This window comes from Colobus angolensis, unplaced genomic scaffold (assembly GCF_000951035.1).
Source record: "Colobus angolensis palliatus isolate OR3802 unplaced genomic scaffold, Cang.pa_1.0 Scaffold434, whole genome shotgun sequence".
In the NCBI taxonomy this organism is placed as follows: domain Eukaryota; kingdom Metazoa; phylum Chordata; class Mammalia; order Primates; family Cercopithecidae; genus Colobus; species Colobus angolensis.
Genome location: NW_012117755.1, coordinates 2,419,560 through 2,438,972, shown reverse-complemented (window position 1 = coordinate 2,438,972; position 19,413 = coordinate 2,419,560). Strand labels below are relative to the sequence as shown.

Here is a 19,413-nt window from a genome sequence, read left to right as displayed (position 1 = left end):
GGGATTGCATTGGGAGTTATACCTGATGTAAAGGACGAGTTGATGGGTGCTGAGGAGTTGATGGGTGCAGCACACCAACATGGCACAATTATACATATGTAACAAACCACGTTATGCACATATACCCTAGAACTTAAAGTATAATAATAATAATAAAAAAAGAGAACAACAGAAATTATCTGGAAAAGAAAACAAAAACAAAAACTGAGTTTGCAGTCTGGTTCAACCAGTAATCTTTGTCTTCTTTCTAACTTTCATAGAAATCTCCTTCATGAAATGTCTGATTACTACCAAGTCTCAGAGGTGGTTCAGCTAGTACTTCAACAACCGAAACCTGCTGAAATTAACCAGATGAACTAGCGTTCCTAAGTTTTTCAATGGGAAAACTGAACAAAATGGAGAGTTGACAAAGAAAGCTTTAAAAATACCATGAGTTTGACTACATTTGAGACAAATTTCTTCCTGACTTTAGACCTGACCTTCCTTTTCTTAGAGCATTTACTCTAGAAAACTTTATAAATTATTTCTCTACTTTTTTGAGATACAAATATTCTCCTGGCCTCTTGTCACTTTTATACCTCAGGAATAAACTTTCTCAAGGACTTGGGAGCTAGCACTTTGATATAGAATCATCAGAAAAGATATCACCCCTATCTGCTAGTCTTCTGTTGGGAGGATAGGAGTCTAACTTTGATAAGTGCCAATCAGCAAACACAGATGGCCTAACTAAGCACATTGCCTAACCTCCCTCCTGATATCTAGTGCTTTCCCACTAACTAATCTCAGCACTTAAAGGTTTTCCTGCCTTTTGTTTCAGCAGAATTGAGTTCAATCTCTCTCCTCTGTTGCAAAAGTTTTGAACACAGTCTTTCTTGCCTGTTGTCTAGTGCAATTTTGATTTGACAACACTCACAGCAGTGTGAACACACGCAGTGTTCAATGACTTTAATGATCAGTCACTACAATTGAGTCCTTTGGTAGTTTTCAACATGGATTTGACATTATGGACAATTATGTTCCTTATACTATAAGGAAGAGCCAGCAGAGCCACGTCATGTTCATTTATAAACCACACAAGGAAAGTGATTCTAGAAGGGAGGATAAAAACCCCTCCCTGTGATTAAGATGTCACTAAGCCTTAACATAAAATTATGTGCCCTACCACACCTCATATTTTAATAAAAAGTTTGGAAAGCAGTAGTCAGTCTTATGTCAGATAAATAGTATACCTCTAGCTCATTACTGAAGGCATTCATCAAATATTAAAAACATAAGACCCTTTATAGAAATTCTAAACTGGTCCCGGGATCTTAGCATTCAATTATCATTTCTGAAATCTGAAATCAACATATTTTATGTCTAAACTGAGAGTATATCTGAAAATCCAAATTCAAAGGCATGCCTTTTAGTGGGCTGACTGATGGGAAAGGGCTGTGATTACGCCTAATTTTCACCCTCTACATCACGATCTCATTGATTATGTTTCTCAGCTTGCTAAGGGTTCTGTGAGGTGATTTTCAAGATGAATATTGCTATTTGCAGGATTTCCTGAATAGGAATATTTCGGGAGTAAATTGCACAAACCAAGCAATGTGCAGTCAATTTTCACTCCAGCATAAACAATGTATTAGAACACAGCCCTTAAAGCCTTTTTTATTTGGGTTTCATTACACAGCTAGCTGCATTTCATCAATAAGCGTGAAGTACCAAGCAGACAAAACTGAGGTTCACAGAGGATATTACATATTTTTCTAACAGGTGTGCTCAGAGTTTGACTAGAGAAAACAAACTACCCGAACGGCAAGGCCTCAGACCCTTTGTTTCCGAGGCAGCCATGGCCACCATGGCCAGACAAAGCAAGTTTCTTTACATTTAGGATTTGGAGCTAGTGGTATGGCTGTTTGTAGATCTATTTTCTTTGCATTAACTCTTTCTTAAGATTTTATTAAAGGCATTTTTTTCTCCTTGTGTTAAAATAAAGAGCATGGGCTCAAAACTCCTCAAACATTTTATTTTTGGTGTTCAATAGTTTGAAACTAAGTAAAGCAAAGTCTAGTGTCCCATCTTTCTTTAATGGAAAAATAGTTTAATTCATTTAAACAGAGGAATACAGCAGGCTGTAAGAACTAACATCCCGTATCTTAAATCAGAAAACCTGTGCAATCTTAATAAATCATTTATTAGTGATAAGGAATGGAAGCTAGACAAAAAGGGATAAAAAAACAAGGTAAATTATTATTCACACAGGTCACCATTTCCTAATTATAAGCCAGGGGTTTGAGAATTATTGGGAGAAACTCGCAAGTCCTCAAATCTATGATTTTATGTTTCCCCTCCCCCTACCTTGGACACAGCCACAAGCAGAAGAAAAAGGCTAAAGGAGTATTTTTGAAATCTGCACCCCAGAGATAAAAATCTCGGAATATGCTCAAGGGACTGAAGCCAAGGAGTTTTCTGCCAGGAAAAAAGCAGCTCCCTTTCCCCTCAGTGAATTAAAACAAGCTGCAGGAGGCAAATATCATGACTCTCAGAAACTATACACAGCAGTGAGAGTGGTGACTTGTAGCTTTGATAAAGAAAAGTGATTAACACAACTGAGCATGGCTTTCACTTCAAACTACAGGGACCCATTTGGCAGAACCCTATGGGCCATAGACAATTAAAGACCCAATGTGGGTTTTCAGTAGTTGAAAACCATTCTGGGGGGCACAGACTGGGACTAAAGTCATTTTGGCTGAGTCAACAGGATCTATTTGTACCAAGGGATTAAAAAAAATCTTTTCTTAAATGTATTCCGGGAAGAGAGATAGCTAGCATTGAGTATTTTTAAAATTATTATAATAAAGAGGCACATTTTAACCAAAGATTGCATTTAAAAGAGTAGAATGTGCTTTTACCGTGAGCTACAAAAAGCTATTTCTGGTTGGGAGGAAAGACTTTATGGCCTTTCCTCTTTGCAATATTACTTCAATTAATTTTTAAGAATATACTGGATATAAGATAATTGAGAATTTGGCTAAGGTTATTGTGTATTGGGCCAAGTAACTGCACTTTCTTGTTGGGGTTGTTTATTGAGCAATGAAAAATCAGTATTCATGAGATGTAGTTGTACTGGTGAATAGGAGCTAGTCAAATACCTCTGAGTACATTATGTACTAGCTAAGTGGAGAAATGGTCAGGATCCTAGAACTGATGGCTTCCCTGAGATGATGATGTGTTTTGTACTCACCTAGTCTTGCCCCTTGTGATCACATATGACTAAAATGCAGGGCGGTGGGATATCAGAAACCACATCTCAGTATCAAGACTTCCCTTGTGCCTTTAATGTGCAGGCTTTTGTTACCCATCCTGTATAAATTCTTAAAGCTAACTAAATTTGTTACTGGGTAAAGCCTATTGTGTCTCACAAACTTAATCATCAGACTGAACCCAAGACTGTGCCACTGGCTGAGCAGGCTGAGTTTTGTCCTGGTGAAATGATGTCTACTTGAGACTTCCACAGTGCCATCTGCTCTTGGGGAGTAGTTATCAGAATGGTAGACATAAGTGTCAGGAGGAAGCAAGGTAAACATAGTGGAGAACATTTTGCTAATCTAACTCATTTTAGTTGTAGCAAACTTCTCTCTATCTCCTTATTGTCACTCATGCCCATCTTCCCCAAACTTTTACTTCCTCTTCACTAGAATATTCTCAAACTTCCTTTTTCCTTTGCTCTCAGTTCTAGCAAAACAACAGTTAAATGGAGATGAAAATGTTACGTTTTTACAATCCTGGAAAGTAAATAAATTTAACAATTAAAGTCAATTAAATAAAAGAAAAACTACTCAAAAATGTTACTTATCTTTTTCACTCTGAAGTTGCCCAACAATACATTCATTAATAGATTGTAATTTCAATGATTTGGTTTATTTGATTGGCTACTTAAAGATTTTGGCCAATAAGGAGACGCAAAACAGGGCAGCATATTGAAAGAATCTTTGGAATAGATTCCTTGAAAGGGAGAAAAGAGGATCACTCAGCATTTATAAGTACACTAAAAGAAGGAGATGGTGGTGTTCAATTGGCAGGACTGTCTAAAGCCCTATGCTTACCTGCAGCATCTCATTAGTATTCTGGGTGCCCTGGTACCATCTTTATCCATTGACTTAAAAACACTTAGGAGTAACCATCATTTACTGGATCCTGGACTGAATGTGTTTGATATGAGTGGAGAAACAGAGATAAATAAGAGAATACCCTCTGCACTCAAAGAACAGTGCAGATTTGCAACGAAATATTCAGATGTATAAAATTTAAGTGTAAATCAACATATGAACAATGGGAGATGCATAAAGAGGTTTATAAGAAATCCTAACAGGGATTCTAACTCTACTTGGGGTACGGAAGAAAACTCGGAAGAGGCAATGACTTTGAATTCATTCCTAAAGAATGAAAGAAAATTCGTTATATCAAAATAAACTGAAAGAAGTCATTTAAAGAACAGAGAAAATCAAGATCACAGGTATGACATGAAATTACATGGATGGAAAGTTACCAAGTAATTTGATGTGGCTAGACTATATGGGGAGATTGCTGGCAGAATGAGAAGATAGAAAGGTAAAGTGTAGTCAGTCTGAGAGGGCTTTACAATGTCTACAAAAGAGCCCAGACATTATATTTTAGGAACCTAATCTCATAAACAACTTCAATTTTGGATAAGGAATCTATGAATATGTATTAAGCACAATTAAAACAGGGATAGAAAATGTATCATAGTAACAAATATGACACAGGCGTTCTAGTAATATGAATTTAATGAAGACCTTATTTCTAGTAAATGTCGAGGAAAAAGTAGCATATTCTAGTAAAATAATAATTATTATTATCATTATGACGACAATGATGATGATGATGATGACAAAGATTCCCTTCCTGACTAAACTTTAGTCAGGCTTCTGAACCTTCACCTTGGCTCATCTTTGCATTCCCCGGTAAAACCCAGTTTCAGCAAAGAAGCCTGTCAGTTTTGCAAGAACCCTTTACCCTTGGTACCTGATCACCCTCAGTAGTCTCTGCCATTCCCCAGGGATTGTCTGATAACCCTGGCCCATCTTCAGCAAGAATCCTGTGAGGCTGGTTTAGCCAGAATCCCACTTACCCCTGACGTTTCCTCTTAATTTTCCATCTACTGACTCCTACCCTGCTCCTGGGCTATAAATTCCTACTTCCCCTGTGCTGTATTTGGAGTTGAGCCCAATCTCTCTCCACCTGACCTCCTGTAATGCTCCATGGCAGTGGTACCTGTGCCTATTGCAGTGATCCTGAATAAAGTCTTCCTTACCATGCTTTAACAAGTAATAATTTTTCTTTAGTAATGATACAGAATGAGAAAATTCAGTGATATTGCCATTTTTCTTAAAAAAGAAAAAAATATTTAAAACAAAATGTCCCTACCTTGATGTCAAATGGTCCTTCTTGGTTTGGTTGGTTATAAATTTCCAACTGATTCCTAATAGGAGACAACCACAGGAGCAGATGATTTAACTGCTCTTCAAGGTCTTCAAGCTTTTTTTCAAGCTGCCCAAGGTCTTTTATTTGAGCTTCAATTTCTCCTTGTTTCTCAGGTAAAGCTCTGGAAACCTGAAAGGAAAATACATTTTAAAAAGGTAAATAATTCTCAAGGCATAAGCCAAAATGTTTAAAAATATATTTTCAAAAGTTATTTATCATGAAATGTTGCAGAATCTGACTGATGTTTGTTATTTTAGCAGTATAATATTGATTATTTACATATATGACATGTTGGTATTTAACCAATGTATTAGAAATTATTCATTAACACGCTACAAAAATTCTTTGCTTTAAAGAAACTAATGCCGTTTTGGAATTGCAAAACACACACGTTACACAAATGCAAAGCCAACTGCAACTGATAAAGTAAAGAAGTACATATTTCATTTATTCACTCAGTTACTAAATATACTGGTATGTTGTGTATTATATGCCAGACACACTTCCTTTGTAGTCATAAAAATGAATAAGCCAAGTTATTCAGCATTAGTACCAGATATATAACACAGGTCTTCTAAATCCCAAATGAGTGATTTTTATTCAGTGCGTATCCTAAAATTAAAACCAAACCAACTATAATTTTGTTTGTATAGCAGTCATTTCTTCTACTATACTTGCTTCTAGCTTTCTTTTATGTCATGGAAGACTGCAAAAGGAAGTCCTTTTACGTACAAGGAAAATTGGTAAGTTATGTGTTTTTGTGAGCTATAGTTTGTGAGTCCTAGTAAACAGAAGCAGGTGCTTGAGATGGGAAGTAAAAAGAACATTTGGATTAGAGTAGACTATAACAGAAAGATTATAGGTTATTTTTATTAAGAGATCAGTGTGTGCCAACCATCGTCCTTGGAAGTTCCACTTTTGTAGACTTCCTTAATGCATCCAACAATGCTATGATATAGATATTATTATGATCCCACTACCACATGGATGATGACGTTGGGGTTAAAAAATCATTAAATAGGTTAGGAAGCAGTATGACATGGTATTAAACATTGTGAGGTCTAGAGTTAGGCCACTTGGATTTCAATTGTTGTTCTAGTTCTTGCCTAACATTTTAGCCCAGTTTTCTCTAACTCTCAATGCCTCCTCTATAGACTGGGGACAATGATAACACCTACTTCATAGGATTACTGTTAGGACTCAATAAAGTCATCCCTGAACATACCTTAGAGCAATACTCTGCATGATAGTGAATGACAATAAAGTTATTAAATAGTAGTGATTATTGCTCAAGCTTACAAGTAAATAAAGAGCCAGGATAGGCTGGGCACTGTAGCTCATGCCTGTAATACCAGCACTTTGGGAGGCTGAGGCAGAAGAATTGCTTGAGCCCAGGAGTTCGAGATGAGCCTGGGCATCATAGCAACAAACCCATCTCAAAAAAAAAAAAAAAAAAAGAGAGCCAGAATAAACAAGAGTAAAACTATTTTCTTCAGAATGTCGAGTTAAAACCGACAGCCCAGAATAAAGAATTTAAACTTGTAATGATAGCTCTTTATGAGACTATTAATAATACCATTGTAATACAAAATATTACACTGCAATATGAATAAAATTTTATAATATACATCTGTTCCATAATAATATATTACAAATAATAATAGAGAAGATTTTAAAAATAAACTAGATAATATACTAGTGTGTCACATAAACAATGTCACATGCTTTGGAACAATTGTTTTAGATACTTTTTAAATAAGTACATTCTTTAATTGGATACAAGAGTTAGGAGATGAAAAAGAGAAAGTTGTGGAGAAAAAAATCAATTAATGTATAGAAAAATGAATTTTAAACAAGATTGTATATGTAAACAATATGTACATTGAAACACCTTGTAAATGCATGCATATATGTTGTGAAAAATTCATGAGAATGTGTAAGTAAAGGATTAACATCTAGCCTGGACTGTTGCAGGTCAGTCTGGGACTGACCCTAGGCTCCCACAGCACTGTTTCCTTGGAAACACTAACTTTAAGATGAATGAATGGGAGATGCTGGGCCTGCCTTTGTTGTGTGGAACTGCACCTCATTGCGGGAGCTGTCAGTTGGAATACAGTCCTTGGATCCACGTGACTACAACGGTGTAAAAGATTGATGGGAAATACAGGTGGTGGCTCCTGTTGAAGGTGACCCGCACACATCTTTTGTCTCATTCCTGGCAGCCTTTCCCTGTGTGGGTGAGAGCTGGACAAAAGAAGCATCGTGTTTCAGGTAGCACAGAATGTCCATGAATCATGAATTGAGATATTGTTCTCTTTGCTCGATTTGTGTTTTGTGAGTTCACATCCATAACTACACCTGTGGTGCTGAACTTTCCTGTGTGTGTGTGTGATGTAGGTGATGTTACAAATATAATCCTACGTCTGTAATACATGATCTAATAATGTCCTCAACTTATTTTTCAAGAATTTTAAAGGAGGTAACTAAACATTTTATTTTTATTGGATCATTTTCTACTCACAAGTAGATGTAAAAAGCGTTTTACAGCTTCAACTAACAACCTCTAAAAGCCTCTAGACTCTGAAGCTACTGAGATAATAGCCATCATATTTTCCTAAACTCTCTAAAACTGAGCGATGAACCCCTTTTTATCTATCATGAAATTGTTCACGTTTCATTTAGGCTTCATATATAAGCACAGAAATCTGTGTAACGTTTAACTCAGATTGCTGGTTTCCTTATTATCCTCCCATACTATCCCTTCCTTGTAATAGAGGTAAAACAATTCCTGACAAAAAAAAAAAAAAAAAAAAAAACAGTATAATGGGTCAGATTTGACTAATATCTGGAATAATGAAATGATAGCTTATCATGAGAAGAAATTTTCAGCTTAATTATGACGTTGCTTTAGGTTTATCCTCCCAGACCCTGTCTTTCCCACCATCATAACATTTACCTCATGCTATTTAACTTTTTATTTACATTGATCCTTCTCACTGACCTTTGATTTCTGGGTCAAACAAGCTCTGTTCCTAAATATGATAGACCTTCAACAAAAGTTTGTTAAAGCAATTTCCAAATTCAGGATTATTATTTTTTCAATGTAAGAAGCAATATATGTCTATAGTAGTCAACCACACACACAAAAAAGTAAATTGTATCCTCAAGTTAAACAACTTTAATTAACAGACAAAAATATTACTAAACCGGACTATATAAAAAATCAAAAGCTTCTGTATGACCAAAAAAGCCATAGGCAAAATCAAAAACAAATGAACAATTATGAAAAATAAATGTTTGTGACTCATATCTAAGTTAAGGGACTAATCTTCCTAACACATAAAAGAGCTTCTGCAAGTTAATAAGAAAAAGGCCAACAACTCAAAAGAAAATTGGACAAAAGATAAGGACAGTTCACAGAAAAGAAAATACAAAGGATTTTAAATGCATGAACAGAAGCTTAGCCTTGGTAATAATGAGAGAAATGAAAATTAGAGCTTCATCTATTGCACTGGCAAAAATTCAAGTCTGGAAATACACTATGCTGCCAAGGCTGTGGGAAAATGCAGACTCTTCTACGCGGCTGATGGGAAGTATACATTTGTGTACCTCTTGTGGAAGGTAGTTTGGCCATATCTATGAAAAGCATGTAACCTTTGACCCGGAAATTTTATTCCCAGGAATTTATTTTGTAGATTTGTTTCTAGAATTAAGGTCAATGCTCGGTGAGGGTAGAGCAGATGATGGGTAGGCTGAGATATTTTTAACTGTACCTTTTATATTTTGAACAGTGTAAATGCATTACTGTATTAGTCTGCTCTCACACTACAAATAAAGACATATCTGAGACTGGGTGATTTATAAAGGAAAGAGGTTTAATGGATTCACAGTTCTATATGGTAGGGGAGGCCTCACAATCATGACAGAAGGCAGAAGGCAAAGAAGAAGCAAAAACACATTTTACATGGCAGTAGGGAAGAGAGATTGGTCAGGGGAACTCCCATTTATAAAACTATCAGATCTTGTGAAACTTATTGATTATCAGGAGAACAGTATGGGGGATCCTTATCCATGATTCAGTTATCTCCACCTGGCCCCACCCTTGACATGTGGGAATTATTACAATTCAAGGTGAAATTTGAGGGGGGGGGGGACACAGCCAAACCATGTCAATTACTTTTGTAAAACATTATTTAATAAGGAAAACTACTGTACTAGCTCATCTTCCTACCACAAAATGTTGTTGAGAAATTACACTTTGCATATTTTAATAATGAATCATTATTATTCTGGTATAACATATCTAAAGCCATCAGTGAAAAATGCTCTGAATAGTTTTCTTTGGCAATATCTCTTAATGGTTGGGTGGAAATCAAGTACTTTTAACATATAATCTTTTGTGCTCTTCTCCACTTTAAAACAGTTTCTAGGAATTGAGAGTATTCCAAACAGTTCATGGAAAAATATAACAGGTGTGAGTAATGTATAACGTGGAAAAAGAGTAAGGTTTGTATCAGATTCTATGTGTTTTAAATTCATTTACTTTTATATTTACTATTTTGCATTCACATCGAAGTATAGACACAAACACCTGACCAGTAAAATACATCATTTTTCTAATAATCCTTTTAAGTATTATAAAACCATGCTCTTCATACAACGTGTTCCCTGTGGTGAAAGAAAACAATTAAACACGTTCAATTCCCTTACATGTTAATTTAGTATCTAAGCAAATCTTGACCTAATTTCACACAAGATTACTTTCCTTAGTCTTTCAATTTCTGAATGTTAACTTCAAATGTATAGAAGTTTTAATATTAAGATAAACAAAAGTGTCTGTTTTAGAAATAAACATATTAAGATGGATTTCATAACACAAAAAAAAAATTTAGAAAAATTAAAGTGTTAAGCATAAAAATAGGAAGAAGAACTGGAATAAAATATTGGTGTGGGGAAGCCCTTTAGAAGAAAAAAAGAATTTAAACAAGATTGAATATAGTAGGTATATTGTTCATCTATAAATTAAAGCCAATAATCAAAATGTAAACAAATGACAACTGGAAATATTTGCAGCATATATTAGATGCAGGGTAATAATTTTAGTATATAAAAATGTATTTTAATGAATAAAAAAGGAAAAATTTACTGGAAAACTGGATAAAGAACATAAAAAGAAATTGACAAAAAATGCAAACAGCCAATAAACAAGAAAAAATCCAAACAGTTAGTAATCAGTGAAATGCAAATGAAAACAGCAATGATATACTATTATTTATCTCTTATATTAGTTTCTGTAAAAGGTATTTGTCAAAGTTCTGGAAAACAAGCAATTTTATGATTTTCATTGGAGCCCTAATTATTATACAGTCATTCACCACATTTCAATCAACAACAGACTGACTGTGATCCTATGAGCTTACAATGGAGCTGAAAAATTCCTATTACCTAGTGACGTCACAGTGCAATGAATTACTCTCATGTTTATGGTGATGCTGGTGTAAGCAAACCTACTGCATTGCCAGTTGTATAAAAATATAGCACAGACAAGTATGTACAGTACACAATACTTGATAATGATAATAAATGACCGTTATTGGTTTATGCATTTATTATACTTTTAATTGTTATTTTAGAATGTACTTCTTCTACTTATTAAAAATAAGTTAACTGTAAAACAGCCTCCGGCTGGTCCTTCAGGAAGTAGTTCAAAAGAAGGCATTGTTATCATATGAGATGGTAGTTTCAGGAATGTTTCATTGCCCCTGAAGACCTTCCAGTGGGGGACAGCGTGCGGAAGTGGAAGACAGTGATATTGATGATCCTCACCATTGTAGGCCTAGGCTCATGTGCGTGTTTGTGTTTTACTTTTTAACAGAAAAGCTTAAACAGCAAAATATTAAAAATAAACAAGCTGATACAATAAGGATATAAAAATATTTTTGTACAGATGTTCAACGTGTTTATGTTTTAAGCTAAGTGTTATCACAGAGTCAAAAACTTAAAAAAAACTTTACAAAGTAAAAAAGCTACCATAAGCTAAGGTTAACTTATCATAAAAGAAAAAAAATGGGCTGGGTGTGGTGGCTCACGCCTGTAATCTCAGCAATTTGGGAGGCCGAGGCGGGTGGATCACGAGGTCAGGAGATCGAGATCATCCTGGCTAACACGGTAAAACCCTGTCTCTACTAAAAATACAAAAAAAAAAAAAAAAAGAAAAGAAAAACTGTGTCTTCATGAATTTAGTGTAGCCTAAGTGTACAGTGTTTATAAACAGTATGGTACTGTATAATAACGTCTTAGATTTCACATTTGCTCACCAATGCCACTCACTCACCGACTCACCCAGAGCAACTTTGAGTCCTGCAAGCTCCATTCATGGTAAGTGCTGTATGCATCTGTACTAATTTTTATCACTTGTATACTGTATTTTTACTGTACCTTTTCTGTGTCTAGATATACAAATATTGTTGTGTGACAACTGACTACAGTATTCAGTAAAGTCACATGCAGTGCAGGTTTGTAGCCTAGGAGCAATATGCTATACCACATAGCCTGGGTGTGCAGTAGGCTATACCATCTATCTTTGTTTAAGTACACTCTATGATTGTACAATGACAAAATCACCTAACGACACATTTCTCAGAACATATCTCATTTGTTAAGCAATTCATGACTATATTTGTTGGTAGTAATTTGGTAATTCAGACCAAAAAGTAAAGCTTCTACCATGGAAACTACAAACACTACTGAGACATTGAAGAAAATGTAAACAAATAGAGGAATACACCTTCTTCATGAATTAGAAAGTCCAATACTGTAAAGATATCTGCCCTCTTCAAATAATCTATAAATTCAGCGCAAATACAATCAAACTTGCAGCAACTATTTCTTAGTAGAAAATGGCATGTCAATCCTAAGATTTATATGTAAGTGCAAAGGGCTAAGAATATCTAAGACAACTTTGAAGAATAACAAAGTTTAACAATGTTTGCCACCAGACATGAATATTTATTATAATTAAGCCTGTGTGGGATTGAAGTGAGAACAAATCATCTATATAACATTACCTAATTTATACAATGGTATCACATAAGTGGAAAAAGGATTATCTTTTCAGTAAATAGTACCAAGTTAACTGATTAGTCATTTGAAAAACATGAACCTTAACTCTCCACATCATACACAAAACATCAATTCTTGATTGTTTGTAGAACTCAATGTAAAAGGCAAAAAAAAATGAAGTTTTCAAAAGAAAATATAGAAAAAAATCTCAACAATTTTAGGGTAACTTATTATTTCTTAAACAAGACATAAAAAGCACTAGCCATAAAGAAGATTGATAAATCAAACTCCATTTATCAAGAAAGATTGTTAAGAGAAAAAAATAAAGCAAAGTTTAGGTTGGAAAAAGATATTCGCAATGCATAGATCTGACAAAGGACTTGTATCCAACTTCTATATCAGTAAGAAAAAGAAAACTATTATTTTAATGGGCAAAAGATTTGCATAATGACTTCACATAAGAGGATATAAAAATGGCACTAATCACCAGGTGATTGCAAATTACAACACAATGAAATACCATTTCACATTCACCTAAATGGTTAAAAGGATAAAGGTTGAAAATACATACTCTTGATGAATATGTGGATCAACTAGACATCTTATATACTGCTGGTGAAAATGAATTGAAATGACCACATTGAAAAACTGTTTTTTGGTTATTCCAAAGCCAAATGTACACATCTTATGACCCAGCCATTCTACTTCCATGTATATTAAAAATGAATATATACACATACACAGGAAGGGACATGAACATCACACCAGCATTTTTCCTAATAGCCCCATAATAGACACAACCCAATGTCCATTGATTAGGAGAATGGATAAACCGTGGCATATTCACACAATAGAATATCATACATAGAAAAACTAAACTAACTTTGGCACAGGCAATAGCATAGAATAATATCACAAAAATAATGTTGAGCATGACATGTCAAATATAAGGGCATATACTGGATGATTCTGTTTACAGTAATTTCAAAGACAGTCAAAACTAATCTAGGTGTTAGAAGTCAAAAGAGTGCTTACCTTGGGAGAGGGTGGTGGCAGGGGAGAGGTTAATAACTGGGAGGGAATATGAGAGGGGCTCCTGAGGTAATGTTCTAATTCTTGATCTCGGTGGTAGTAACATGGATACACTAAGTTTTGTTTTTTTTTAAATCCTTGAATTTCTAGTCTTATAATTTGTGTACTTTTCTATGTGTCTTTATCCTTCTGTTTAGAAAATTTCATAAAACTACTTTAAAAGTCTTCATTCCCTTCAACTCCAAAATTCTACTCCTATGAATTTTCCTAGGTGAATATCAGAGATAAACACAGAGACCTATGACAAGAATGTTCGATTATGTCACTCTAGTGAAAAAGTGAAATGAAATCTCCCCAAATAGAACTGCATTTATATAATGAAATATGTTGCATCTATTAAAATAAATATCATGAAAAACATCCTATTACATTGAAAAATATTCATGACATATTAAAAATATAATAAAAATAAATTATGGTTTTGATTTTCCATACATATTTTACATATCAGTATTGACACACAGCAAAGGACCTGAATAGATATTTCTCTAAAGCAAACATACAAATGGCTAACAAGCATATGAAAAAAAATGATGATCCTCCCTAATCAGCAGGGAAATGCAAACCAAAGCCACAATAATATAACATCTTATACCTGTTAGTATGACTATTATCAAAAAGACAAAAGATAAGTGTTGGCAAGGATGTGGAGAAAAGAGAACCCTTGTACAATGTTGATGGGAATGTAAATTAGTATAATTATTGTGGAAAACAGTATGGAAGATCCACAAAACATTAAAATTAGAACTACCATATGATTTAGCAATCTTATCTCTAGGCATATATCCAAAAGAATTGAAATCAGTGTTTTTAAGAGATATCTGCCCTCTCATGTTTACTGCAGCACTGTTTGCAATAGCCAATATATGGAATCAACCTGAATGTCCATCAATAAATGAATGGTTAAAGAAATTGTGGCATATAAACACAATGGAATTCTATTCAGCCTTAGGAAAGAAATAAATCCTGTCATTTGCAACAACATGGACTGAACTGGAAGACATGATGTCAAGTGAAATAAGCTAGGCACAGAAAGGCAAATACTGCATGATTTCACTTACATGTGAAATCTAAAAAAGTCAAACTTAGAGAAACAGAGAAAAATGGTGGTTACTAGATCCTAGGGGGTGGGGTGATTGGGGAGATATTGATGAAAAGATACTCAATTTCAGTTAGACAGGAGGAATAAATCCTAGTGATCTATTGTAACTCATGGTGACTACTGTAACAATAACGTATATGTGGAAATTACTAAAAGTAGATTTTAAGTGTTCTTACCACAAACAATAAGTATGTAAGGTAATGAATATGTTCTATAGCTTGATTTAGTCATTCCACAATGTTTATTTCACAATATCGCATTGTATATCGTGACAATAACAATTTTTATTTGTCAAGTTTTTAGAAAATTTAAACATTTACACATAGATTTTCATATTTGTGAATGTGAATGAAATATATGCACACTTTATTAACCTTTAGAGGAGTATGACAAATTATACATGACATGATTTTAATTTAATTTTTAATATTTTTGGTCCTTTTTCAAAGTTACCACACAGACAGAATATTATTTTATATGTTTTATACGTTAAATAGAAATAAATAATAAGTAGTACTGGTTGGGTGGCTCTTCCTCTGAAATATTAGCAATGATAAAATTACTATTATAACTTAGGTTTATAACATATTCCAGGTACTTTATGATGGATTTTACTTATATTCACTTTCTTATTCTACCTGTGATCCTATGAAGTACATAACATTTTCTAAAATTATCAAGTGAGGATATTAAGGATCAACGATATAAATAATATTCATGAGGTTACTAGTAAGTAACAAAGATGGCACTAAATATCCAGGTTTTACTGACTTCATATTCTACTCTTTCCTTCCCTCTTCCCTCTCAAAACTTAATTTCCGGTATCTTTCGAAAGTGATATCATTTGATAAATGCATCTATTTAAACTTATGCTTTTCAAAAGTTATTTGCGCGAGTACAATCTATACCCTTAATACTTATCATTAAAGCAATATACATTTAGAAGTCAACTTCAATAATAACATAAATGAAATGCATACAAGTAAATATATTTTGAAAACAAATATTAATATGAATATTTTGAAAATTAAAACATTACTGTTTGACATTTGCTGATTTTATAGGGACTAGAAGAAGAGTTAGATTGCTTATCAAATGCATTTTTGGATTATGATTAATCCAAAATCATGTTTAAATGATCATGATATAATTGTGATAAGCATCTTCTCTATTTTGGCAGGCTTGTTATTTTATAATAGAAGCATAGATAAGTTGTTATAAAGATTAAAAATAGTAACAGAGAATTTCCAATTCAAATAAGTAACAATTTACATGATATTTTAGCATTATTTTCAAAAAATTTAATGTAAATGCTGAATTTGGAAACTTTTGTACTTAAAAATATGATGACTTGATTGAATTTTAACCTAATTTTAAAATCCTGTCTCATATAATTCCTAACTAAATACCAGATGAATGAAATGTTACATGTAAAAAACTGAACTGTAAAAGTAATGAAAATATGGGAGGCTATTCTTATAATTTTAATTAAAAGCCATAAAGTAATGATTCACATTCATAGCAGTATAAAATTTCTTTACATAAAAAATCAACTAAGCAAAAGAAAAAGGCAAAAATGATTCATCTTTTTGACAAACACTCTTGAAATAGAAACATTCTCACAAACCCATAGAAAAAAGACAAATGCTCAATTAAAAAGGATAATGAGGAATAGACCATTTATGAAAGAACTATAACTGACCCATGTATAGGCCTATTAAAATTGTTTAACTTCACTAGGAAAATTCAAATAGGGAGGTGTAATATTGCACCTATTGATTTAACAAAGATTTAAAACACTATCTTGCACTGCAATACAATAGTCTCATACAACAGAAATTGTGTGGTGAATTAGGTCTTCTCATTACTGATAGCAAGCAAATAAATTGAAATATCTCTGGGAGTGGGGTTGGGTGTGGATGAGGTAGGTTTTTGTAGTTCATATCTAAAGTCTAGAACATTTTATTGCGCTTAGACCAGAGATTTTACTTTTAAAATTTCAAACAAAATTTCTGCAACGAATATATACTTCTTTTAAAAAAGAAAATCGCTATTTTAAATACAGCTACACATGTGTACTTCTATAGAAATAGGTATATGTATGTAGTACCAAAAATGTGCCAAGCATATATATCTATCAACAACATCTAATAACAACTCCATAATACAGGTAGTGTCATCGTTCCCATTGTATGCATGTGTCTTGTACAAGGTCAGATAGCTGTTAAATGGTAACCAAGCTAGGATTTGAACCCAAGAAGTTAGGCTTTGAAGCCCATCCTGTTAACCACTATACTATTTTACCTCTCATTCCCTTTAGCTATATGACTTTGAGAAAATATACTATATGAGTACAGAAGAAAGTTTGCTTTTTGTTTACAGCATTTCTCAAAATAAATTCCTTTAGGTATTGATTGGGCCTTACTTTCAAATTTCTTCATAACTTTGAAAGTAAGTGGGATGATAGAACCCTACTTTCCTTGCCACTATCAAATTCACTTTTCAAAATTGCCACTCATTGATTCTCTTGCTTAAAATGGTATGACTGATTTCCAATAGCCTCCAACTTCTTTAGCCTGTCTTTATTAAAAAAAATAGTTCCTAACAATCTGACACTATCTTCCATTCTTCGAATCTTCCTAATAACAGAGCACTTCTTTTGGTCTGTTCCTCTGACATTGTGTACTCTGCCATTAAAATGTCTTGTTTTCCCTCAATAAAATATCTCTTTTCCTTATTGACACATATAAAACTCTTCCCAGTCCTCCACATTTTTGTAATAAAAGTGCCATCTCCTCAGAGAAGATTGTCTAATCCCTCTGGAAGGACATAATGATTCTATCTAATAAACTCTACCATTTATTACCTGGGCTACTTCATTAGACACTGTCAGTTATTACTTTTTTCTTTATTTTATTATTCTCTTCCAACTTATGTCTTCTTTCTTGTCTCTCCCCAAAAGCTAGAATACTCACACATACACACAGCCACAATTGAATTTTACATCTTTATATACCATTAGTAACTTTTCTTACATTATATAGCATTTGTTAAATGAACAATCATACGAAACAATCAATCATTTGCTAATAAAACAGAAAAGAGAAGGTAAATCTCTTGAAAACGCTTATGTTCTTATACACGACATTAGAAATGTTTCTCATTTTAGTCTATGTGTGAATATCCAAGTTCATTAGCACAGTCAGAACAGGTGTTACTTGGCAGCTGGGCTAGTGAAATTTGATTTGAGGAACACAGAGTAGAAGAGGGTAGAATCTGGTCAGTCAAGAGGACTAAGGAATAAAATTCTTGATATGTTTTCTGTCAGTGACCTTGATGACATGGATTCTGGGGCTGGAGACAGGACTAGGTATTAATTAAATTGCAGCACTAGTGGCAATATTCGTGAAATTAATTCAATGAATATTTACCTAGTAGCTATTTTGTTACAACTGCTGCCCTATGTTGCTTCTGTAGTTGATTGCAGTTGACCATTGTATGGCTGCATATAAGTCTCTAACGTCAATATCCCTCTACGTTGAAAATAGCTAAATAACAGCACACTCTGAATGCATTTTAAGCAAATACTCTCTTGCTGGCAAAAAAAAAAAAAAAAAAAAAAAAACTACCCCAAATTAGTCATACCAATTCAATAATTCATGTAAACCATTATCTTCTTTTGGACAAAATGCATGTAGTATGAAATATTTGGAGAGTCCATTTTTGCCTCACGCATATGTTACCAACAATACATTAAAGTCACTGGAGAACCAGACTTAGCAAAGATATATTCCCAGGCACAATACTCGATTATTTTTACAACTGGTCTCATGGTGAAAGATCCCTCACTAGAGGTCGTTTGTTTTCTTTCCCTCTGGAAATTTAATAAAATAATAATGAATATATGACTGAAAAATACATTGTGGTTATATGCCACCAGATATTTTAAAACTATAAATCCATATACAGTGTAAAAGTGACTAATTACAAATCATTTTTATGACAGTCAGCCCCCAGTGGCATAGCTCTTAGAATATTACTTTAAAAGTAAGTGGATTTCCTTTTCAAAGTATGTGGATTTTACTTACGATGTTTATAGAGCTATATTTCCTACATTGTTTTCACTTTTAAGTATATAATAACAGTGAAGTCCCCTGTATCAAATCACAGTGTATGTTAGTTTTATTGCATAACCACTTCATTACCATATGTGGATTTTGTTATTTTTCTTAAGACCTCAAACATAATACGTTATGGGGTAAATGAACATTTCTAGCAAGATTTCAAAGTCAGTAAAATTTGATGTACAATAAATAGGTTTGCAGTCCTTGGAGAACTCTGACCTTATTACCACACTAAAACCATATCGACTTTTCAATAAACTTTGGTGTTCATGAGCAGTATTCTTATTCATTAATTTATTTGTTTGCAGTATAAGCAACTAACTCCATGGTCAGAGAATACTTAATAATATACATGAGTACATGGATAATATTTTTTGACTGTTCACCTTGATCTAAACCTACCCTAAAGTTGGGTAACAAGTGCTTTAATGGCTCCTGGAGGCATTAGACAAATAGGTGGATAGGTGACATTGATTTGCTGAAACCTCAATAGTTCTCATTTATCTTCTAAAATGGATTTTATAGACAAATAGACAAATAGAA

General features: G+C 33.6%; 1 protein-coding gene across 1 annotated transcript in view; it reads right to left on the bottom strand.

Annotated features, from left to right (window-relative positions):
* The window catches only part of DMD (dystrophin), a 2,170,472-nt gene that overhangs the window by 763,538 nt on the left and 1,387,521 nt on the right, over nucleotides 1-19,413 (bottom strand). Inside the window, exon 48 of the mRNA XM_011957103.1 lies at nucleotides 5,434-5,619. Coding sequence (XP_011812493.1) covers nucleotides 5,434-5,619 — 186 coding nt within the window. The remainder of the gene's footprint in view (nucleotides 1-5,433; nucleotides 5,620-19,413) is intronic.